General features: G+C 31.4%; 1 protein-coding gene and 1 long non-coding RNA gene across 2 annotated transcripts in view; one reads left to right on the top strand and one right to left on the bottom strand.

Annotated features, from left to right (window-relative positions):
- LOC120770260 (serine protease filzig) overlaps positions 1-14,518 on the bottom strand; it is a 54,673-nt gene extending 40,155 nt beyond the window's left edge. Inside the window, exon 1 of the mRNA XM_040097570.1 lies at positions 14,248-14,518. Coding sequence (XP_039953504.1) covers positions 14,248-14,518 — 271 coding nt within the window. The remainder of the gene's footprint in view (positions 1-14,247) is intronic.
- LOC120770278 overlaps positions 1-26,265 on the top strand; it is a 270,998-nt gene that overhangs the window by 70,032 nt on the left and 174,701 nt on the right. The gene's annotated exons all lie outside the window — the stretch shown is intronic.

Here is a 26,265-nt window from a genome sequence, read left to right as displayed (position 1 = left end):
TCGATTCACTATAACATATAGCTCCCGTACAAACTGGCCGTCAAAATCTTGTTTTTGTATGGAAATTATTTGTATTTGAGAAGTGTTTTCTAGCTTTTGTGTAACCTGTTTTGGTGATTCTTTTTTTTATTTGTTTTTTTCTTTTTGAAAAATTTAAATGTGTTGTTTTAAAAAAGATAATACATGAATCAGTTGAGGATTGTAGCTTTTAGGTGTAGGTTGAATGAAAGTGCAGCTTGCTTTAGTTCGTGTGATCACACTTCAGATATTCAAGGCTAAACAGAGTTGTACTTTTGAGGTATTAGCAACTTATATGATTTACCAGAGCTTCCCGTATAGCTTAAAAATCTGAGCAAGAATAGAGGGTATATTTTTTGTGAAGATATATTTTCAAACACAAAGTTTAATGAGTGGCATTATAGTGTTTTGGTAAGGCAAATAACAATACTTGAAAGTATGTTTTATGTATTTTAAATTAATAATTTGCATGGAAAGTTTTCTTGAATATTAAACATGTAAAATATAAATCCCAAATTTTTCATTTGTTTAATATTTTTCTCAAAAAAATCGTTGAAACAATTTTTCGCTCTAAAACTTTTCAATAACTTCAACGGAAAGATGCTTCCGTACAAATATGCCTATTTCCTCTCACTCTCCTTCCACTTGTTTTGCTTTGAGCGCTTTATTTTCCTTACCAAACTATTTCTGCTACAACTGGACTTACTCGTTCACTATTCGGTTAATCAGCTGTAGTCGAACATCAATCAAAGCCATCAACATCAGCGCTGGTTCAACTCCGACCAGCAACACACGCGCTCATAAGCACTGGCTGCCGGCACAGATATGACAATTGATTGCAGCTAAATATGTTGCGGTACTGTTATGCGACGACACACACACATGCACCAATATACATAAAAACATACAAAAAAAGTATGCGTGTCTGTCTGTTTGCAGCACTTCTTTCTGCTGAGAACATCGACTACAAATCTAAAATATAACACAGAGTATGTAATTTTCGAGTGGCGATAATGTGATTCAAAGCGATACACTTAAAAGCAATAATCGCAATAATAATAGTAAGAGTAACAGCGAACAGCGCATAATGCAGAGAAAATATGAAAAAATGTATGCGCAACAACAACAGCAACGAGCCAAAGAACATCTGTCTATATAAGTATGTATGTATGTGGCCGCACATAGATCACTCAACTCGTGACGACGCCAGTGGGTTTTTGGACGCATTGTTGGCATTTTGTTTGATTACTAGCTGTCGACACTGCTCAACACACACACATACATGCGCATTAACTCTGAAAAACACATGAAAACATTCATAATCCCATTTTTTGTGCGGTGGTTTGGTGCAGCCGCTCAACTTGATGGAGTTGTTGATGCGCTTAAAAGATAAACGCGCAACAAAGGCCAAAATAGTGGATCAAATTTAATGATACGTTTAAATGGTGGCAACAACATTGAGCTGACGCAAAAAAAAATCTATTTTTTTTGTGTTTACTGTTGAAAAAAGTGACAGAAAGAAATCACTTAGACAACCAAACAAATTAAAGGTGGTAAAATGTAATTTTGCTTTTCTCTTTAAGCGCTATTTTTTGCCTTGTCTCGTTTTGTTTAGTACTTCTTGTAGTTGTTGTATTGTTGTTACTGTTTTTTTGTTAAAGCAAGAAATGGGTGCTTAGAATTACCCATTTGCTTAATGTTTTCTTGTCTGGCTAAATAGTTAAGTAGGTAAGTGCGGCTTTGTTGTTGCTGTATTGAGTTTATGGTGTGTGAAAAAGTTGCTTAGAAACATATGTACAAGTTGTCCGCAATTTGTGGTTGCTAATAATTTTGCGCAAATAGAATAATGGAAGAAAATAATGTACATACATATGTGTATATGTATAGGTACATATCTAAGTATGTATGCATGCATGGTAATCAAAAAGATCTCATATAATTATTTGATAACATCAGGATCATTATATTTACAGTTAAGCTCAGCTAATGCAGTAATAACAGGTTAAACTTTAGGTTATTATTTACAGGTATATATTGATATATATATAGGGTCCAGCTAACTGGAAATGTATAGTTGCCACCGTTTTGAAATTCAAAAAAATACATACATACATATTTTTTCAATGATTTTATTATTCATTTTCGCAGAGTTTCCACCTACATATCTAAAAATAATTTGCTACTTTTTTTAAATTAAAAAAAGAAAAAAAAAATATTTTTAATGACATTTAAATACATAGTATTAATTTTTGTAGAGTTGCCACCCGTCTGAAAATAATATGTCACCTTTTTCAAATAAATTTCTTTTTAAATGACATTTAAATACATATTATTCATTCTTGTAGAGTTGCCACCTGTCTGAAAATAATTTGCCGCCCTTTTGAAATTTCAGAAAATATTAATTTTTTAAATGTATTTCAACCTATATTAATATTTTTCACAGTGTTGCCACCTATCAGAAAATAATTTGTCATCCTTTTGAAATTTCAAAAATGCATACATACATATGTATATTAATTTTGTGTAATGAATGTAAATTTATGTACATATATTATTAATTCCGGCGGTGTTGCCACCTATCCAAAAATATTTTGCAGCCTTTTTTAAATTTACAAAAAATATTAATTTTTTAAAAATAAATTTAAACCTATATTATTAGTTTTCGCAGTGTTGCCACCTGTCTGAAAATATTTTTTTTTAATATTTAAATAAGTACTTTTACATATTTTTTTATAATATTTTTATTTTTTAAATTCGTTAATAAAATTGCGAAAAATTTTTAATAAATTAATTAACAAAATTTAAATTAATTTAATTTTTTTTTGTTATTATTTTCCAATTTTTAAATAAAATTTCGAATTATGTATTGTAATGACTTAGAATTATAATATTGCGGTTTTTGCCAATATGATCTCTTCATAAGCGAATTACAATAAAAAAATTATTTTTTAAAAGCAATTTTTTTTAATAACAATTTTTCTTTAATGTTTTTTTTTTTAATAATAAAATATTTTTCCATATGCATATACATATGTACATACATAGTTTAATAACCTAATCATATAATTTTGCATTTTCTTTTCATTCAACATTCTGAAATTATCAGTAAATTACTCACTGTTAGATAGAGGGCTCGCCTTAATAATTAATTGAAATTAAAAATAGTTTTTCCTCACGAATCCCCGCGGCATTATTTGCGCGCCAACCAGTCAACAAGCAACCTGTACAGCCATAGCACCAAGCCTTCAAATGCCAACACTTCGAAAATGTGTCGAAATGCGCGTGATTAGCTATCAATAGCACATTTTTATTGCTCGCTCTTGGCGAAATGGTTTTTCAAGAGTGCAAAGTCAAAAAAACAATGAAAAAGCTTGCCTCGGGCATTGACTATTTACATAAATATTCAAAGTCTGAATGGTAGCCATACGTCGCTTTTGTTGTTGTTGGCTAAAACTATTTGTGTCTTTTGACGCTAACGCTGACACACCGCCAGGCAGCGCTGCCAAATGCGGCCAAACAAAGCCTGCTACTAATTGTTTACTTACATATTTACATATGTCTGTATGTACATATATCGCTTTGTGTATATTTTTGTTAAAAATTAGTAGAGTGCTTGTATAATTTTATTTGGAAAAAGAAAGTGCGAAAAAACGGTGCTTTAAGCTGCCTCTTGTGCGGCGCTCAGCCAACAATTGGCTTGAATCGACTGCGATTCTTTATTTGTGTATTTTTTATCTTTTCTATATAACTATTGTGTTTATGGGTTAAATATCTGTACGTAGTTGGCGTGAATGGCACTGTTTAGTTGATAATTAATGCAGCGGCATTTGCATATTGCTGTAAATATGTGTTAGTACGTGTCTGAGCACATAAGCTGAGTTATTAGCTACTACTTATAACATTACTTACATGTATGCCTTTCGTTTATAAATTTGTATTTATTTTTATAAAATTTGAATTATTGCGGCGGTTGAAAGGTAAGTCATATATTTTTATAACAAATTAGTGTGTGATTAGTGGTCGCTTTGTACAAAAGAGTTAGGTAACGAACCCGCTCATTTGCATGTGGCGAAATTTCACTTCCTACTTGGGTCGCTATTGATCTATAGGAAATCGAAGAAAGTGAAAATTTGCAAGCATAATTTGCCTTTCAAGAAATATAACGCTAATTTTATTGCTTGTAATGTAAATATAGAAAAGAAGTGAACGCTCATTAACCAGCTTTCATTAGTAACTAAAAATTTGTTGAATTTATGTGGAGAGGAAGTGATGTCATTGCGTTTACGTAATACAAAAATGAGTCATTGACATGATGCGATAGGTACTGGTTGCAATTTTATGGTATGTGTCTATATAAAAGGCATTAGAAAGGTTGTTTTCACTTTGATGTCTCGATATCGAAATGGTCAAAGATCGCTTATAAGCCCTATAACCAGAAAAATCTAAAATTTTCATATACATAATTTCTAATGTTTTAATTAAAATTAAAATTTTTATTAAATATCTAAAAATTGTATTGAATTCCTAATAATTTTTGGAGTTTTTTAAATTTTCATAGAATTATATTATATTTTATTATACTATTAGCTAAATTAAAATTAAATGGCAACCCTGTCAAATATGTTCAACCAAATTCCTGCTTAAACTGCTCCTTTTGTTATCTGCTTTTCATCAATTTTATTTCAATAACAATTTTGACAGGTGGCAACCTTAATGCAGTAGTGAAAAAAGTGCGCATCTGCAAGCTTACTTACAGCTCTTATCTTATATTGCTTATAACATGCTTTTCTTATTGCTTATAAACTTGTATAAATGTTTATTTTCAAATTGGTGGCAACTCTTAGCCAAAATTTGCTAAACTGTAAGCGATCTTAAGCTTTTTATTTAGTGTTAAACATTTCTTGATTTAATTGTAGACTTTTATTGTTCTAAACATATAGTTTGAGTTGATTGCAATTTGGAGTTGCCTGGCAACCCTGCCGGAAAGTATTTTAGACCAGAATTGTTAATGCCTTCAAGATTTTCTTCAACTTTTCTGTTAGTTAACTGTTTTTCGTAATTTTAATTGCATTCAGATTTTTTATAGGTGGCAACCTTAACAAAAAAGTACGAAATTGTAAGCTTTTTAGAACTTAGCACACTTATTCCAAGTATTGCTTATAACATGAACGTCCTAAAATTTTTGCAGTTTTTTATTTTCAAAAAGGTGGCAACCTTTTGCCAAAAATATGCTAAACGTAAGGTATATTTTTCATTTATTGTGGTTATTGTAATTATTCCTTAACTTCAAAAGATGTATGTTTATTTATTTGTTTAATTTTAATGTTATCCTTTAAATTTAATGATAATTTGAAATAGCTGGTAACCCTGCCAAAAAATTTGTTAGCCAAATTTTTGGTTTTCCGTGTCTTCAGAAGTCAGCTTGATTGTATTAAAATGCTTATTTTATATATTTTTAAGAACTAACATTGCCAAACAGGTGGCAACTCTCTCTAAATAGTAAGCGGTACTGTAACTTGCATTTATTTTTGAATTATTTTCTGCAACTCTTCCTGCAAATTATAATATTTTTGTTTTTAAGTTTCAAACAGGTGGCAACCCTATCTGAAAAATATGCGGTGCTGTAGGTTTTGTAAATTTTGTCTTCAACTTTTCCAGCAAATTATAATATTTTTTTTATGTTTGAAACATTGCCACCTGTTGATGATATTTTTTCATTATTTCTAAGCTCGTGATTATTGTACTGATCAAAGAGAAAAATTAATAAAAAATTGTATTAAAAATATCTGAATAAAAAGACTTTTATTCGCATACTTTTTTAAAGAAATTTGTTGCAGTATTTGTATGCCTCAATTACACCTATTTTTAACATTTTATACTAAATGAAAACAATACTAAATCCTGCAATGCAGAAACTGCTCTGAATGCAGTTCTATTTTTATCCAAAGCATTTTTTATTTGACTTACAAATGAACACGTAAAAATTCATAAAATTTCCGAAGTTTAGAAAGCGAAAAAATACCGCAGCACAACTTTGCAGTTATTGAGCAGAAAAATCACTTAACAATTTCTATTTGCAACGAACGTCCGTCTCACAGCAGACGCACGCACCAGCAGACACACAAACATACATACTTTATTGTACATAGATATTTATGCAGAGTATGCAGTTAGAAACGTGCGTTGCCTTACAAATGTACATATACGTCTGACTCGAAGTATGTTTGTTTGTATATATGTATATGTATGTATGTATGTAGAAAAAATAATAGAAATTTCAATGGCAAACAAATGTTGTAAAACAGTAATAAGTGCGCGGACACAGACATACAAACATCATACCGCCATGGCTATGAGCTGCGCTGTTTTGGTATGCTATGTTGTGTTATGCTGTGGTGTTACCAGAAGAAAAGCTGCCAGTGATATTCATATATACATATATATTTCATATGCATTTACATACATACACTTACACGCTAACAACTACTACAAATAGCAGCCGGAAAGCAGGCAAATAGCCAGAGAAATTCTCATAGCACACAAGCTAGCCAAAGAGTGGGCAGCGGGCAGCGCTCCGTGGCGGTAACGAACAGCGACTGCGAAACGTGATTGTGAAATTATGGCGAGTGATAATGGAAATAGAAGCGCTCGAAATGTAAACACATACATATAGATGATTTTTTTCATATATACATACATACAAATGTATGAATATGTATTTATGAGCTGCATATTTGCAAGTTTCTATGAGTGTGTTTGTACAAGGTGCCTTCCAAAGTAAAGACGATTTAAAAAAAAAGAATAGAACAAATGGTTTTTTCGACAAAATGAATTTATATTATTCAAAATAGTCTTCTCCTGCTTCAATACAGCTTTTTACACGCTCCAAAAGCATGTCGAACGAGTGTTTTAGCTCGTTGGTCGGTATGGCCGCCAGTATGCCGGTGCTAGCCTTTTGCATGGCCTCTACGTCTGTATAACGTTTTCCTTTCATGGAAACTCCTCATACGAGGAGTGGTTAATGGTTAAAATGTGATTTTTGGTCAAATAATCGTCCTTCGAATGTTGGATTCTGCGAAATGTTGGGTCATCAGTCAATTTCTGTGGAACAAACCGTGCACACACCTTACGTAAGCCCAAATGTTCCGTCAAAATGCGATAAATTGATATTTTGTAGATGTTTAATTTCATTTCCATGAATTTCAATAATGTTTTCGGTTGATTTTTGATGAATTCACGTACAGGTTTGATGAAATTTCCGGTGAGCACGGATTTTTATTGGCCCACACGTTGTTCGTCATTTATGTCCTCACGTCCACTTTGAAAACGTTGAAACCACTCGTGCACTCTGCTACGGGATAGGCAATCATCGCCATAAACTTGTTTCAACAATTGAAACGTTTCGGTAAAAGTTTTACCAATTTTAAAACACAATTTAATGTTGGCTCTTTGTTCGAAGCTCATTTTCGCACCGTTAACACAAACATACTGACACTTAAAAAGCAATAACTTCACTTCCAATCAATGAAATGTCATGAAATTTTCGATAAAGATAGCAGATTCTTACACACCAGTCGACATATAGATGGCGCCACCAGAGCCTAGAGTCAAAAAGTCATGTTTACTTTGAAACAAACCCTGTATTTACTAGTTATTCTCGCCATTTCTGCAATGTTGTGCAGCTTGTTATTGTTGTCACTGTCTTCTATATATGTATATATATAAATATATGTATATATGTTTATATACAGATATGTATATGTATAGTAAAGCACCACATACACTGTCTGTACTCTTATTTCAGCCTTCATATTAGAATTCATCTTTATATGTATGTGTGTATAATAAATATAGCTATCACCCTTGTTGTTGCCACTGCATTTGTTGTTAATAATAATACTTGTTCACTCTTGTTGACCACAATGTGCCACATAAAGACGTCACCGAAAAGCACCACAATGCCAATGGCGAACTAGCTGTGGCGGCTAGCGAGCGAGTTGCTTTGCCAGCAATGAAAATGTAATAATTATGCCATCACGTTTTCATTTAGCGCACTTCTAAGTATGTTTATGTTTTTGTGTACGTGTCGGCGGGTGGTTCACGTGTGCGGGAACATAATTATTTTGTAGTTGTTTTTGAATACTATATGAAATTCATTAATTCAATTTTTCATTTTGATAGATATGTTTGAGGTTTGGAGATGAATGTTTGAAAAAGAGAAGAAGCGTGAGGTATTTAACTCATTTCAGGTTTTTTGGTGGAAGATTTTAAAGTTATTGAAATTTGAATTTTTTGTAACATTTTCATACTTTTTATATATATTTAACTTTATCTTTATCTTTTTAGATACTTTTTTGCTTTTGTTTTAATATATTTTTTTTTTTTTTATAATAATTTTTTCTTATTTGTTTTTTAATAGTTTATATATATTTTTGGTTTTTACATTTTTAGTTTTTTTTATTTTTTTATATTGTTTTGAAATTTTTTATATATTTTTTATATATTTTTAGTTTTCATATTTTTATTTTTTTTTTTTAAGATTTTTATTTTTTTTTTTTTTTTTATATTTTTTTTTTCTTTAATTTTTATATATATTTTTAGTTTATTTATCTTTTCGTTCTTTATTTTTAATATTTATTATTTTATTTTATTGTTTTCTTTAAATTTGTTTCGTTTTAAATTTTTTTTATTTTTTAATTTTCTCATATTTTTTTTTATTTTTATTTCTTGTTTTATTATTTATCTTTATTTTTTGTTTATTTAATTTAATATTCTTTAGATTTTTTTTTTATTATTTTTCATATAATTTTTTCTAGTATTATTATTGAATTTACAGTGGCGCGTGCTTTCCTTTTTATGTCGGTTGCCGCTTGTCTAAAAATGTTAATGCAATAGAATAGGTACTGTTACTTTTGTTACTGGTAAGGCTTAAGAGAGCTTATAGTTTTAGTTTTTTTCTTTTATGAGGGTTGTCACCTGTCTATAGATGTTATTGTATTAGATTTGATAAAAATAATTTGACTAACTTAGAGAAGGTATTGTTGAAAATATTTATCGCTTTCTAGTATTAAAAACAAAATATTTTTTGTTTAAGTCTTTGATTTTGTGAGAATATTAATTTTGGATTTTCATATAAAAATATTATAATAAATGTATAAATAATTAATGTTATTTTATAATGTTGTGTTTGCTGTCATAAACTAATACATATATTTAATATTTGAAATACGTTTTTTACTTTTCTTACTTTTTTATATTTTTATTTCTTTTTTTTTGAGTTTTTTTCTTACTTTTTTTAAATTTTTATTTTAATTTTTTGATTATTATTCTTTGCTTGAAATATATTCTTAATTTTTAATTCTTTTTAATTTTTAATTTTTAATTTTTTTTTAATTTTTTTTTTGTTTTTTTGTTTTGAATTTTTTTCCTAATTTTAATTTATTTAATTTTTTAATTTTGTGCTCTTCCGATCTAATTTGTAAACTTTTTAAATATTCTAATAAATTTTTTTATTTAATTGTTTGCTTATGAATTAATATATTTATTTAATCTTTTTGGAATACCTTTCTGAAATAGTAATTTTTTATATACAAATTAATTACAAAACCCCCGAGCTCGATGTTTAGTCGTCATGCTCCCGCTGTAATAAGCAGTTCAAGGCCAAACTAGTTTGCTATAAAGCTATAAAACGCTGTGTAGCACATTACACTATAAAAAAGTATACTTGACCCATTTGACTGGCATACTGGGGATCCACAGGCAGAACAAATTGTTATAAACACATATGCCAACTAAGTTTATGTATAACTTCTAAGTTTTATGTTTTAATTGTTTACTGCCCGAGCACCAAAAAGAATTTTATGACACATTATATTTTGTACTCAGAATATTTGTCTCGAAATTTAATTTTTTTATGCAGTTCCAACATATTTTTATTATGTCAACTTGCAAGCGTGAAAGTGCGTTGGATATTGTGAAATTTAGTATTTTTCCAGGCAAGGCGACAGTAGCGCGTACCTAAATATACAAACATGTATGTGTACTAATATATATATATACACATGTGTTTTCCATATAAACTCGCCAGTCTGCATTTAAGCCAGTTCTTGGGGCGCTCAGCGCGACTGGTTGGCGCGCGCATACAATAGACTTAAGCAACGAACGCGCTTAAGCTACATTACGCGCATGCGCGAGCTCGGAATTTGCAGTGCGTGTTAGACAGCGCAATAGTAATCAAAGCAGTGTAGATTAGAGCACAGCAACTCTGCTGTACATATGGAAATATATATACAAAAATTGGTATATAAATATTCATATACATATGTATTTATATATACACATGTGCATGTTAGTGCGTAATTATGCGTGCAAGCGCACAAAACGGTATTCGCTAACAGCAGACTCATTGAGAACGCCAGCAGCTAACAATCTATTTGTCCGTCCGCCCCTCATACCCATACGCCACTCAAATCCTACTTTCTATAATTAGAGTACTCTATGGCATCGGTAGCTGTTGTTATTGTTGTTGTTGCTGTTAATTATTAGCTCGCGTTTTCGCTGCCAGCGAATTTCCATAACGCACGGCATTTAGTTGTTAAGTGCGAAATGTGTTTCACTTTTCAAAAATGAGCAGAGAATTCAAGTGAAAAAAGCAATAATCTGTCAACAATTAACACTTGGCAAATTATAAGTGAATTAGACAGGAAAGTCATGCATGCCATGAAAATATTAACAAATGCAAATGTGTGTGCAAATGTTTGTTTGTATTTGTCGTGATGATTTATAGCTTATCTGTAGTCTTCAGTGTATATGTGTGTGTGTTTGGCAGTCATTTGTTTAGCATGGCGTACTACATAAATTTCTCGCATTCTTGTTGGCCGGCTAATGTGCGTAACTCGACAGGAAGTTGCTTTGATATGTATGTGTGTGTGTGTGTGTGTGGGCAGAGTGGGGCACAAAACCTGCGTGAAGCTGTATTGTGTGCAATTATTTACAAGTTTTCTAAATTCGCAACTAGTTTTTTCAAACTGCAAGAAAGTAGAAGCAATTGATACGAAACTCTGGTTTATAACAAGTACCGTTTTGATTCTTTGTATATATTGTATTTAGAGTGAATCAGTTAGAAAGCATAGATATTATAATGGCTATCGTTTCATAACTAGCTCATGCAAGCTTGAAGCTTTGTAAAAACTGATAATTGTTTACTTGAAGACTTTTCATAGCAGCCGAGGTTTATACTATAAATTTATAGTTTTCTCAACGCTTAATCGGCTGTGGTAATTTTGTTTATTTTCTGAGTAAATTTACCATAGTAATGCTATATATTTTTATATCATCAGAAGGTAGAGACTTCAGCAAATATAAATCGTTATGGATTTAAAAAAATCGGATATTTTGAAGAGAGAATTTTTGCTTGAAAATTAGGGTTTTTTCGAATTTAAGTCGAAATAAGGCTGAGAAGATTTTTATTTAAAAAAAAAGAAATAATTATGTAAATACAGTGCTTTTGGGACATAAAAAAAATTTAGTCAAACCAAATTTTGTAAAGAATTTTTTTTGTACAGAAAAATTAAAAAAAAAACCCAAAAGCTTGGATATTATAATTTTTCGTTCACATTGCATAGAAAAGTTGGAGCTCTTTTCACTGCCTATAACTTTTTTATATAACTTTTTTCTATAGGAATCGTTTGTCGGCAGTCGAGTTAAACCGTTTTGAGCCCTAGAAAACTTCAACCACACCCTCTTGCTTTTCCCCACCTCAGCTTGCCATAGAATTACTTTTCTTTTCATTTTTATTATTTGATCTCTTCTTTCCCATGGTTTTCTTCCTATTATGATGGTTTTTGCTATCAAAATTATCTACCCTGTCCTAAGCTATTGTTTTGAGGTTATAAGAATAATAAAAAAACTAGCAAAAGAATAAATTTGCAATATGACCAAAACATTTTTTTGCTTAACAAAAAAAAAAATTTTAGTATAATATTCTTATTATTTTACACACCATTGTTTTGCTATACAGAGTATTTGCCTATTTTCAATGACTTATTAATTAAATCGGGCTACAAAACTGATTTTTTAATTTTCGACAGGTGGCAATTCTGTTACAAAATATGTCCAAAATGAAATAAGGTTGTGTTGAAATTCTTGCCTTTAGATATAACGATAATATTAGATCTATATAATATGTATTTTTTAGTACTTTATTCGATAGGTGGCAACTGTATCCCTACCTTTTTTTCTTAAATGCACATTTTTAGCAAACATTTCGAATATTTTCCATGCTGTTTATTATTCCAATACTATTTTTTCTCTAGTTGGCAACCCTACTTCGAATTTTTCACGACACATTTTTCTCTACTTTTTTACTTTAACGTACAGATGTTAATTATTGTTATGTTTCGTAGTGATTTATAAACGATTGTTGTGCTATACAGAGTATTTATTGTTGTTAAAACTGCCTTAAACAAATTATATTTAGCTAATTTACACTGATGCTGGCTTTGACTTGCCTATATTTAATAACATACTAAATCGTGCTATGAAACTATTTTTTTTTCAATTTTCGACAGGCGGGAACTCTATCATATTCAACAGTTGGCAACTCTGCTCCAAAATAGGTCCAAAATGAAATACGGTTTTGTTAAATTTATTGTCTTTACATCTATGTATATACATATATATTTTTTAATGCGTTTTTCGGTGGCAACAGACAGGTGCCTTTCAAAGACTTATAGTAGGTTATTTTTATACCAATTTTGACCTTGAATTGACCATATTTAATAATATACAAAATCGCGCTATGAAACAGTTTTTTTAGTTTCCGAAAGGTGGCAACTCTAATACAAAATATGTCCAAAATTAAATTTTTGTTGTTTTGTTATATATGTACATACATATTTTTCAGTATTTCGATAGGTGGCAACTCTGTTACAAAATAGGTCCAAAATGAAATATGGTTTTGTTAAATTTATTGGCTTTGAATCTATGTACTATATACATATATAATTCATAACTTTTTTCGATAGGTGGCAACTCTATTCTTAAATTTATTTAAATTATTTTAAAAGCAAATAAATATATATTTTTTTTTAAGTGAAATGTTTGCTATTGATTGCTGTTTTTGGCGCGAAATAAATACTCCAGTTATATTTTTCGTTAGTTGGCAACTTTCCTTTGAATTTTGCAGAGCAAAACATTTATTTGCTTTTCTAACTTTAACATACTAATGGTATACCTTTGCAAGTTTCCAAAAGTAAAAATCGATTTACCATTTTAGGCAGCTGGCAACTCTATTCCAAAATATTTTTACAGAAATCGTCTCAGTTCCGCGGATATCAAATTTGCAACTATACCTTCGCTTCCTATTAAGATTTCAAAATAATATTATGTACACTCGACATATATTCCCCTAATACAGATACATATTTTTCGCAATCAACTTGTGTGTGCTCTAATTCTTTCAAGTGCAGCAACATTTATCACTTGCTGCTTTCTTCTGCTGTTTACTCACGCACAGCGAACGAGCGCAGAATTATGAGTAAGATCAATGATAACAATTTAGCGCTAATATGTACGGCTAGCAGCTTAATCAAATTATGCTAATAAGAAAATTAAATAAAACAATATTATATGGCAAAAAGTAAAGCAGAAAGCTTTCACTTGCCAAGTACAACACTAAATGAAGTTAAAGAGAACAAATTGGCAAGTGATTAAGATAACAGTGAGATATTGTACATGTACATATTCATATGTAAATATAGTGTGAGGGAAACTGATTTATTGTCTTCTAACACGAAAAAGTATTTTTCTAAGTTCATGAGTGTTAGAAGCATAGTAAAATACAAGAATCGATTTTCGTATTACAACTTCTTCACATATGCCTTCACACTTTTTTTCTCAATTCCCAGCACTCACTAACCGTTAAGCGCTTAATTGTGTCACAATAAGCAAAGTGTAAATAAAATGTGTGCAGCCTAAAAATGTCAAGAAAAATCATTCATAAAATGCTTGAAATATTATTTAGTACTCACTAAGACGCGCTGAGCTTTGTTCGAATTCTAGAAAATTAAACCAAAGTACCATGTAATGCGGACACATTTAATGAACCGAAACAAAAACCCCAAAAAAAAACAACCATCTTGACATGCATTGTCATGCTTCAATCAACAACAACAATACAAATAGCAATAATATTAAGAAGTAAACGAAAACACTTGAACGTGCACTTACCACTGTTATTCACATCAATTGGCTTAAATCCATTTGTCACCTGCACTAATGCGGCCATTATACACACGGTTGTTAGCAGCCACATGGCGAAATTGATTGATGTTGATTTGGAGGTCAGCGCATGTGCTGCCGTCGCTGGTGTTTTTGTTGTTGTATTCACTGTTGTTGCTGCTGTTGACTTTTTGGCATTCGTCGTCGTCGTTGTTGCTGTTGTTCTTGTTGTGGATAGCCACGCGCTGCGGCGCGTCGCCGTGCTAACCCACTTCAGCATTTCAGCGCTATTCTGAAGTGCAGATTAGAACAATTTCCACGGCACAGAATTTGGGAAAAATATTACAACAACAAATTCGCTGCTTTTGTTGCAAAGTTTGGTTTGTTTTTGTTTATTTTTTGATTTTTGTTTTTCTCTTTTTCCAAATGCCTTTTGTTGTATGTCTTTGAATAAGATTTTGCGGTCAATACGCGATTTGTCGAAGTTTTCAATTATTTTTCTATTTAATAAGTTTTGTGTGTGTGTCCGCCATGTGTTCGTCGTCGTGACAATTATTTATTTGCAATGCTGTTGATTTAATTGTTGCGTTTTGGAGCACAGAAAGTAGACTTAGAAAGGTGAGTGGAAGTTAACACTGTAAAAGGAAAAGTGGTTAGTTGTAGAGAGCGTGTGGGGTTTCTTAAAGAATGTAGTACAATTAGTATGATTTTTTATTTCTTCTAAGTAAAACTGAAATAGTAAAACTGTTTATTTTTTTTTTAAGATTTTAGAAATACGATTTTTTTTGAGTAACTGTTATTTTAGCACCAAATTAATATGGTTTCTTTCGAAGTTGAAATATTTGCTTTGTTATTCGCGTGGAAATATTTTTTTATACAGCAAACTGTTTTTCGTGGCTCGCATTAGGCTTGTAATAAATACATTTTTTTTAATAAAAAATCACCGAATTACAACTTTGTAGTGTCATATCTCATTATCAGTATAAGGATTTGTTAACTACCAAAGAGAGAGAGATTATATTTGACATTTTTTCATATAAAAAAAATATTTCTTTTAATTTATTTATATCGAAGTATTTTTAACCATGCCTACTAACGTTGGTTAATATTTAAGCGTTTTATACTATTTCAATTCTTATACGCCCAGAAATAGCTAAAGAATACATTATCAAGAAAATAAAAAACTTAAACATGCATTTAAGATCTGTTGAAAATGTATAAAAAATTATTTCAATTATTCTTATAAATATTTTTTTTTTTAATTTGCTAACACCAGAAAATTGCACCTTTTTTTAAGTTTACGTTGTTTTTCAATTATCTGAAAGGTTTATCCAACGACCATGAGAATAGTTATTCACTTTTGAAGTGTACAAAAGATTTTTCACGACCCATAACTCAGCATCATCCAATTAGAAAAGCTGATCAGACACAGGCCAATAGCGATATAGAGAAAGCAAAGCAGAAGACCTTGAATGTGACTTTAAACCAAGTGGCACATCTAATGCAGCAGAAATGGAACCTCATACTTACGGCAATTACATCGAAATTCTTCTAGTAACTAACGATGAGCTATGTGCAGAAATAAAATAACTGAAGGCCAAATCCCTTGAGTAAAATTACTGGCATAATGAACTTTACTATCAATCTACAATACGTATCTATTTACTGACACACTGTAGAGATGATTATGTTCAATAAACTTGGAAAGCCAGCGAATGACTTTGTATCGGTTCATATCTCTCCTCCCAATACTGTCAAAGCTTATGGAAAAACTGCTGTGCGTCTTAGCAACATTATTGAAGAGAGCAATCTGTTACCGGGATATTAGCTTGGCTTTTGAAAAAATCGCTCCACTGTTGATCAAGTGCATAGAATAACTCGAGTCATTGAAAATACCTTCGAAGAAAAAAGTTTGCTCAGCCATATTCCTCGACTTTGTTAAAGCTTTTGATTAAGTTTGTCATGGTGGGCTCTTAAACCAAACTAAGATGCTTTTACAAAAAAAAAAAAAATACATTATCTTAAAATCATTAATATTTTTTAAATTTTTTTTGTTCCCTAAGACTTATAAAATTCTGAAATTTTATATGTAAAATAGTCAAAGAGCGATTTTGTTCTTGGTTTATTGTTCGGTGAAATTCTTAAGCTTATATATTTCCTTTTTTTAAGGGGGTATTCTACTCTAGAATTTTGAAACATTTGATTTTTTTCATATATTTAAAGTTTAGACCCTTAAGAACATATCCTCCAAAGGATTTTTAAAAATTAAAATTATTTTAAGAGCTACAGTTACTTTAGTGACGCAGTACCTAGCCCGGTTCGGCCGTATCGAATTTTTTAAATGCGTTTTTCTCGAAACTACTTTTTTCCACACGGTACCGGCATTATTAAGAATTAGGTGAATTGGTGCGATATGGCATCAACGAAAAACCACGACGTCAATGTTGAAATAAATGAAAGATAGAGATGTAATGAGTAGCAATGTTTAGTATTAATTTGGATTCGGTCAAATAAACATCGTTGGGTTTTCTAGCTTTCCCAACTTTAAAAAAATTATGCGTTTTATTCAAACAGTTCCTCTTAAGAGAAACAGGCATTATCTCAAGTTCTGTACAACCGATTTACTTGAAATTTTGTGAGAGCCTTCTTTATATAATCCTTTATCGTCCCTACCAGCATCGTGTCAAAATTTTTGTTTTTAATATTTTAAAAAAATTCAGGAATTTCAAAAAAAAAAAGCGTAAAAAATAATTTTTATTTTCAGGCAGACGCCATTTTTCAAAAAAAAAAAAATTCGTGTTCCCTGAAATAGGGACTATAACAGCATCCTTACTGATTAAGAATTTCTTTTGATTTTTTTTTCCGATCACCAGGAGAGTCAGGACCAATGTCACCAGGATGCGCCATTTTTTTTACACCTGTCTCTCCCCCCCTCTAATTATTTTAATTTTTAATATTTTTTTGTAAATTTTTTTTATGTATTCTTAAGATATCAATAAAAATACCATAAAAAAATGGATAGTAAAAATATTAATTGCCTTTTTTTACGACACTTTATAAATTACCTGAAATTCATGCTTCTGGTGTAGAATACCCCCTTAATCAAAGTTTTTAATCTGATGAGTTAGAAATAATTCAAGGAAGAACCATATCATAAAATTTGATACAAACTAGTTCATTTTAACTTCCCTAGAAAACCTAATCGCTAAACATTGTTTTCTAAATTGCTAATGAGACTTTTATTATAAAAAAATAGCGACGAGTGTCTTTCAAATTATGTGTTTCCAATGAAATCATATCAGAAGAGTTTCTGGGAGTATATTTTCTCACGAACTTACGTATGTGACTGGTACAAAGATCGTAAAGTCATAGAGTCGGGTTGAAAATCGTGGTGTTGGCATCAGAGAGATAAGCAGAGGATCACAAAACTTTTTAAGGGTCGATTCAATATATCTTGGTTAATATATTGGATATAAAGCGTGCCCATGCGAGACTCGCGCCAAGAGTACTGAATCTTTTGCTAAAGGGATGTCAAGCAGAGATCGTTATACAATGTAGCTCAGTATCTTACATTCATTAAACGCATAATTACTGGTGATAAGACGTGAATTTATAGAAATCACGTCTAAACTGTTCAAAAATCTAGGGAATAGCACTCCAAAAATCAGCCGAAACCGATTAAAGCAAAATTCACTGAAGACACTGAAGGCCATACCAGCCGAGCTATTAACTTATTTTAAAGGCGTTAATATAGGTTTGTAACAATATCTGTGAAAACGTAGTTTTGTCAGTCTGGGTCATATTTGATCAGACGATAACTTAAATTTTTTTTCATAGTCAATTTTGGAAAATTATTTTTTGTATTTTTGCAAAAAACAAGTTAGATATAATCCAATTTCGGATGCTGCTATATATATTTGTTTATAAAAATAAATATTATTTTCTCTTAATTTTTTTTAATAAACATTTTTTAATCTTTCTTAATAAATTGAGATGAATGTATAATACACTACAATAATTTCCTTCGATTTTTTCCATTAGATTTTATATTTCAATATTTATGCGCGCTATATTATAAATATTTCCACACATTAAGCTGCATTGCTGCATTGCGGATGCTGCTACATATACCAGTAAGCACACATAGACACACACACACGCATGCGCGAAGTTGGCTACTGTTTGCTGAACTCATAAACTACGCTTCATTTTAGCGCACACGTTTATATGCTTTGCTTTGTTATTGCGCTGCGTGTTGCTGTTGTTATTACTAAAGTGTGTTGTCTTATTGCTTGCAAAAACTACCGCTATTCTGCTGTATGCTCAATCATACGCTTCATTCAAAGCACATCGACGTTTACAGCAGTTTACAAGAACAAAACAAGGCTGACAGCACACGAAACTGGAGGCTGGCTGCTTGGCACCGCGCTTGCCGTCCAGTGAACGAACGAAAGACTGAAGCAACGAACTTGTTTTGCTGCATTAATGCAGCGGCAAATATTGCCACACACACACATGCATACATTTATACGAGTAGACATGTGTAAACTTTAGTTTTCTCCAACTTAATTATTGGTGTTAATGTTGTTGTTATCATGCATGTGATGCACTTGTGTGTGTGCGTGTGTGTGTGTGAGTGCGCTGATTGCTTGCACACACTCGCATTGTTGTTGCTGAACTGTTTCTTTGTTTTTGTTGTTGTGGTAATGCATAGGCTGACCGGCCGTCGCATAGGCGTTGAGTGGCAAATTCGCTGGCAAAGCTGATAATTTATGCTTATTATGAGCATGAAATGCAATCAGCCAGTGGAATGTGCAAAATGCAGTAGCAAAATAGCTGATAAAGAACAGCAGCGTAAGCATTACATTATTGCAATAACAAATTGGCGAATATGCGCCATGTCTCTTTACGCATGCGCAAGCACTATAGCCATAACAACAACAGCAAGCCGAAAGGAAATTAAGCAATGAAGTAATAAGTATTGAGAAAGACGAGAAGAAAAGCGTAGCTGCGCGCTGCAGAAACACCAGCAGAACGCGTACATCACCGAAAACAACGGTCCACTGCGAGCGCGGCGCAGCAAAAACGCGGTAAAAAAGGCAAAGCGGTCCAAAACTGAACAACAGCCTAACTGACAATGCGCGCCGGTCGTGATAACTAACAGAACCAGGCGCTGCCGAAGTGGGTTGAGGGACTCGCACACCACTATAAGTCTGCGTATATATATATATATAAACATATATGCGAGTGTATGTGTGTGTGTTTGTAAGTAGTAAATGGCTATCAGCGACAACAGTTGGCTGCTGCAGGCGTTCGCCTGGTCCGGTAAACTAACTGTCTGCTGGAGCGTTTCGCATGCAAACCAAAGCGAAATGGAGGCGCGTAGCCGCGACGAGTGGCACAGCAAGCCCACATATCGGCCAAAGACACTAATTAACACATTCTGTAGTGCCAGTTATTTACCAGCCAAGCGATTTTTCTTCTTCTCTCACTTTGCTGATTTATCGTGTATTTTATTTTATTTTGTTTTATTTTTATTTTATTTCTTTATATTGTGTACAGTGTTTGTTTGAAACACAAAGTGTTCGTGTTTGTGGCGAGTTTAATATGCGCATTCATATGTAGGAAACTGTGCTTTAAACGGCTGTGATTTGTTTATACTGTTAGAATGTTAGCGTTTAAATGCTGACAATTATGTTGGCTTTATCTTTGATTTAACTACGAATTAGCTTGAGTAATTATTAATATTTAATTTCTAATAGTTCGCCAGTTCATAAGCACTAAATGAACAATACAGTTTAGAGCAGTTATATAGTAATTGATATTACTTGCATATTCTTTACGCGCATGTCTGTATAATTTTTGGTATAATAAGTTTACATGCTTCCTTCTTTAAGACGTAAAATCATAGAAATATGAAAACAGCTTTGTAAATTAGTTTGGAAATAAGAAAGGAAATAAAATTTAAAAATATCAACCAATTTAATTTCATGTAAAATCGGCTGAAAGATGTTAATATTAAAGTAATTTCAATAAAAAAAGCAAAACGTTAACTTCGATTGCAACCAAGCTATAATACCCTTGAAGGATACAAAAGGTTTAATACAAGTACATGATTCCGACCATTCAGATTGTATGGCAGCTATAAGCTATAGTGGTCCGATCTGAACTCTTTCTTCAGATATAGCAGCAATGCCTTAGGCAAAAATCCACGTTGAATTTCGTGAAGATATCTTGTCAAATAAAAAAGTTTTCCATACAAGTACTTGATTTTGATCGCTCAGTTTATGTGATAGCTATATGCTAAAGTGTTGCGAAATCGGCAGTTACCACAAATTATCAGCTTTTTGGGGATAAAAGAACGTGTGTATAATTTCAGAGCGATATCTCAAAAACTCATGGCTTAGTTCGCTTTTATTTAAACAGATAAATGAGCTGACAGACATGGCTACATCAACTCAACTCGTCCTGCTGATCGTTTATGTTCAGCTTCTTGTGAAAATTGCCGGTTCTGCGGCATGTAGCCTGAAACTTCAAATAACCTACTAATTGGCTGCACAGCAGTCTGTATTATAGGATAAAGACCCTGTGATCCCTATTTGAAAACATGGATTCGTGGATCGCCTCAATAGCATCTAGCAGTATATTGGAATTTATTAATATGCTGGGGCTAAGTGAGTCGCTGTGGTTTAGCAGGGGGCACAATAGACCTTAGATCGCGGTGCAATCTTCATTTATTTATCTAACCTAATCCATGATTATGATTTCTATAATGAAAATGGAAAAAAAGCAAATATAAAATATTTGTGTCAAAATTGTTAAAAAAAAAGTCCCTGAAGCATGTGAACTGATGAAAAAAGTTGATGGCAATGCTTGTACAATGTCGATGTGGTTTACATGATTAAGAAATGGCCGCGAGGATTTAAACGATGACCAAAGGTCAAATCGTCCAGCAGCCAGTAATCGTGCTTAATAAGTGGAAAAAGTCTGATAAATTAATGGTGTCGGCTCAAATTTTATTACGAGAATGTTGGCTGAGCGATTAATATCGAGTATAAACACTATTTCGGGAATTTAGCTGAAGATTAGATTTGGGTAAATGAAAGCTCTGAAGATCCAAAAGTGAACGAGATTTTAAAGAGAAAATGGATTTCAGTTATCAACCAACCGCCATATTCGCATGACTTATCGCCATCTGACTATTTTCTATGTCCAAAAGCAACCAACATAAAAGGAGCATACTATGATTACAACTTAGGTATGGAAGCAGTCGTAAACTGGGTACCGCAGAACATTCCTATAAGCGACATAAAAACGTATATGTATGCGCTGGTTGAACGTTGGAAACATTGTGTTAAGAAATGATAGAGATGGTTGGTGATAATGGAACCTATTTAGAATAAATAATCAGAAAATAGAGCCATGAGTACTAGTTCACGCATGTGAGAAAAAGTTCTCTGAGCGCCATTCACTTGGCAGAAGTTTTTTTACGTATGACTCAAGCAGGTCACGACTTCCACATTTAGAAAAAAGTCCTCTATGGAGTCAAAAAATATCCGTTTCAGGCGAGCTAAAGTGAGAAGGCGCAAAATCGCTACACAGGGTTGTGCGCTGGGTATAGGACTCTCCACGCAAAAACACCCCGAATGAAAAGAAGAAAACAACCTCGGCTTTTGTAAGCTCGTATATAACAGCTTGAGCGGTGTCTATGCCAATAAAAAAAAGAAGAATATCTTTCAACAATTTTATAACTTCCATTTTATCTTACACCTAAACTATTCAGTTATTTTTAGGGCACATCTTGTATCTAACATTTCTTAACTATACGAAAAAAAACTTTTGAAACTTATACATATATTTTCTTATTGAATTCGGTTCAGCCATAATGATAGATAATCAAAAATTAGCCTTGAAATCCTTGGTAAGACTCTGTCACAAGTTTGCATTTTTTATTCTTCAACGATTATTTTATGAAATTTAGGCGGCCAAAGCCTTCATAATAATTTTGTGTTCAGAAACACCCAAAGTGACATACACAAAAAAGGCAATATGCCATGCTAATTTTTAACGTTATTTAGTACAGTTGGAAAATATGCGTACCAAGGATAAAAAGTGACCGTTAGTGGCCTATAATATGCTTAAAATAGTGGGCTATTCATACCTATAAAACTATTAAGAAAAAATTTCCAAAATTTATTGCATGCTAGAAATCAATAATTTCGAATCGGATCGAATTCAATCGAAGCTGATAATTGAAAATAAACAAATGCTCTGAGTGCGATATATTTCGGTAGATCGAACTGACCGGCTATTAAAAATCATTTTTATCAGAAACTGGCACCATATCTTCTCAAAAAGATGTTCGAAGTAGTAACCAAATGGTCAGCAATGTCAAACCTTTTAATGGATATGTTGTATATTTGATATGAAGAAATCTTTTCATGAAATCCACAAACCTTTTATTTAAGAGCCACTTATTTGAAGCAAAACAGAAAAACAGGAAATATCATATAAGAAAAGAAAAACTCAAGCAAGCATTCAGTAGAAGTGTGAGCTTCTAACCATTCAGATATTTGTAGAGACAAGGAATTATTTGCTTTCCAAACTGTATAAACGGTGTCCGAATATTCGTATCGTCACCTTAAATGCAAAATAACGTAACAACACTTTTCATAAGTTTATAGGCGGAGAAAAGCGATATAATTGACACCACTCATAATGAAACATAATTTGAGTTTTGGTTATAAAGTGGTTATATAATGGTTATTATTATATGACAGCGATTTTCGATTTTTTTTATGATACACTGTTTTACATTTTAGGTGATGATATAGACTTATAACTATAAAGATTATTATTACTATTTCTTTATCGAATATTCTCTATATTAGTCTGACCCAAGACATGGCTGTTGCAAAAAGTAACGCTGCGCTACTTAAAAGAGCTAGCTAAAGATATAAAATCGGTATATATTCGAATTTTATAAAGGAAAAATATGCAGATTGTATCATTGCACAAACAACTTAAGGCAAAAAATTTCTCTAAATAAAATAGTCTCAAATTTTTACGTGAGTGTGTGTTAATAAAAAAGAATTGATCACTTTCTTGAACAATGATAGCATACAAGGAGAATTCGATTTTAATTAGTGTTTTGTGAAGTGATATTTATAAAAAAACTCGAATTAAAATCGAATTCTTTAAAAGGAATCACATAAGTAAAATGATAGTATTTTGCTAATTTCTATATCCTTTCAAAAGTTCAAAATTGTTACTAAGAGCTATAATTCATAATTTTATAGAGTGAAAAAATCTTGATTTAATCAGGGAAAAACGTTATAGAAATGTTTGATTTAATCAACGAAGAAACTCGTCAAAAGAGTAAAACTTCAACTTTTTAGCGTTTTTTTTTTTTAATATTTATCGATAAGCAGGCATGCTTTAAAAACTGAAAATAATTATTTATTCTTATTAATATGAAATGTGGTCTTTCTTGCACATTAATATTTTTTTATAATTTTTGCTGTATTATTTTAGCATATAAAACCTTAAACGAGTCAAATTCGTGTTTCGAATTAGTTTTTGTTGATACCAAATACAATATATAATTTTAGTTTTCTGACTCTCACGCACTTTAAACGATTTGTTTTTTTTTTTTTGCATAACTATGCCATGTATCAGCGTAGTGTTTTCACTTATATTACAATTCGAGTTTACTTGTTCCACAAATCCTTTCACTTCAGCGCCACTTAGCACATAAAAATATTTTTTTTCGCTGTTAAGTTTTATATTTTGAATTTTCTGGTTTTAGTATTTAGTTTAGTATTTAATTATTGAAATTGCCACATTTTTCCATTAAGAGAGTAACAACACATTTATAAGTCACACTTTTGCATATTTTAATACCACACACACTTTGCTTCGGCCTCGGCTAAACACGCAGCACCGTTAAAGAACCGCACACTACAAGCGACTTTGTAGAAATTCCGAACGAGTTTAATTTGTAGTGCGCTCATACATGTCAGTATGTATGCGTTCATACGTATATATTTATAAGAATATATTATGTTTGCTTAATGTTCGGTGCACAAATGTCCAATGTTGGAAGCGAAGTCAAGTCACTACAGCGAGCTGCCGCACATGCGTCCATCAGCGTGGACGTTCAAGGTATGAGTGTGTACTGGCGCTGGTGATGGTGTGAATTGCTTGTACGCGCTGTCGTGCTGCCGAGATAACGGACCACGCTTTTGTGCAACTTTCACTTTAGCAGCAGCAGCAGCGGCGATGACAGCGGCAGCAGCAGCTTGGCGCAAAGCTTGCCCGAATATAACTTGCTTGCCTACTAGCTGCCAGTGCCGGCACAATAAGGCTGACAATAACAACCGCAGTACTAAAGAAAACAAAACGTTTGTAATGTAGCAGCAACAAAAGCAAGCCGTTTCGTTGCTTATTGCTGACTGTCACTGCTGCCTTTTATGTTGTTGCTGGCGCTGCTGCAGCTGGCTGACTTTCTTGCTGGCGATGTTGTTGTGTTGTTGGCTCACTTATGATGAATGAGTAACGGCAAGAAGGTATGAGCATATGCAGAGAGTGATAGCGTTTGCATTGGAGAGCATGTGGGAGAGCGCTAGTGAGTGAATGTGAGCGCGTATGAGTGTTTGTAGGTGTTTTAAGGAGTTGCCGTAAATATTTTTGTTTATGGTTGTTTTTTTTTATGCAATATCACGTGAGAATTTTTTTGTGTTATTTTTTTAGATTAAGTAATATGAATAAGGTATTTTTGAGATAATTACGCTGTTTTTAAATGAAGTTTTAATTTTTTAGTTTTATTTCTTCGTTTTTTTATTTTTGGTGTGTAAAATTTCAAACTTTTTGTTCTTGAAGTTTTAAAAAGTAGTTAAGTTTAAAAATGCTTTTAGATATATAAAAAAATGAGTTTTACAATGTTTTCTCATGCTTTTAGAAATTATTAAATTTTTGAGCTATTTAATATATCAACTTTTTTCATTTCCTTACAAAATAAATTTTCTGATAAATATGAGAGTTGTGGACTTTTAATTAAACTGTTATAATGAATTAAAAAAAAATTATTTTGTTTTTATCTTAATTTATTTTTTTGTTTATAAAAAAATTGTTTGAGTCATAAATATGTTTTAATACTTTTTTTTTAATTTCCCTAACTGATAAAAACGAGAGTTGCAGATTTTTAATTAAACTGACTAAACTAATAACTTAAAAAAAATTTTTTTTGATTTTCATTTAATTTTTTTTGTCAAAAAATTGGCATTTTCGAATTAAAAATTTTGAGTTATGAATATGTTTTAAATTTTTTTTGTTAAATTTCCTTAACTGATAAAATCGAAGCTGCAGATTTAAATTAAACTGCTGTAATAAATTTATTAAAAAACATTTGTTCATTTTTGTTTAATTTGTTTATTACAAAATTTTTATTTTCGATTAAAAAATTTTGAGTTATGAATAAGTTTATGTATGTTTTTTTAATTTCTTTGATTGATAAAATCGCGAGTTGCAGATTTTTAATCAAATTGCTATAATAAATTTATAAAAAAATATCTTTTGACTGTTATTTAATTTTTTTATAAAAAAGTTTCCATTTTCGAAATAAAAATTTTGAGTTATGAAAACGTTTTTATGCTTAAGGAAAGATGTTATTTTCTGGATTATAAAATATAACGTTTGTGGAAAAAAATATAGATATTCAGCTTTTGTGCCAAAATTTCGGAATTTATTAAATAATTCTGAAAAAGCTCTTGTGGCTATTAAAATGGTAATCTTTTAAAATGTGTACAAAATATATTAATTGTATTAATTGTAAATTTTTTAAAACTTTTTCAATTTAAAAATTAATAGATGTAATTGTTTTGATTTTTATATATTTTTTTTTTAAATTAAATCTATTAATTTTTCTTAAATAAATTTCTCAATTTTTTTTTAAGTCTTTTATTATAACATTTCTACAATGTTATGTAAAATTTGAAATCTTATTGTAATTTTTGTTTTTGGATTTTT

Source organism: Bactrocera tryoni, chromosome 3 (genome assembly GCF_016617805.1).
Source record: "Bactrocera tryoni isolate S06 chromosome 3, CSIRO_BtryS06_freeze2, whole genome shotgun sequence".
In the NCBI taxonomy this organism is placed as follows: domain Eukaryota; kingdom Metazoa; phylum Arthropoda; class Insecta; order Diptera; family Tephritidae; genus Bactrocera; species Bactrocera tryoni.
Note: the sequence above shows the minus strand (reverse complement) of the source record. Positions and strands in the feature narration are given on the sequence as shown.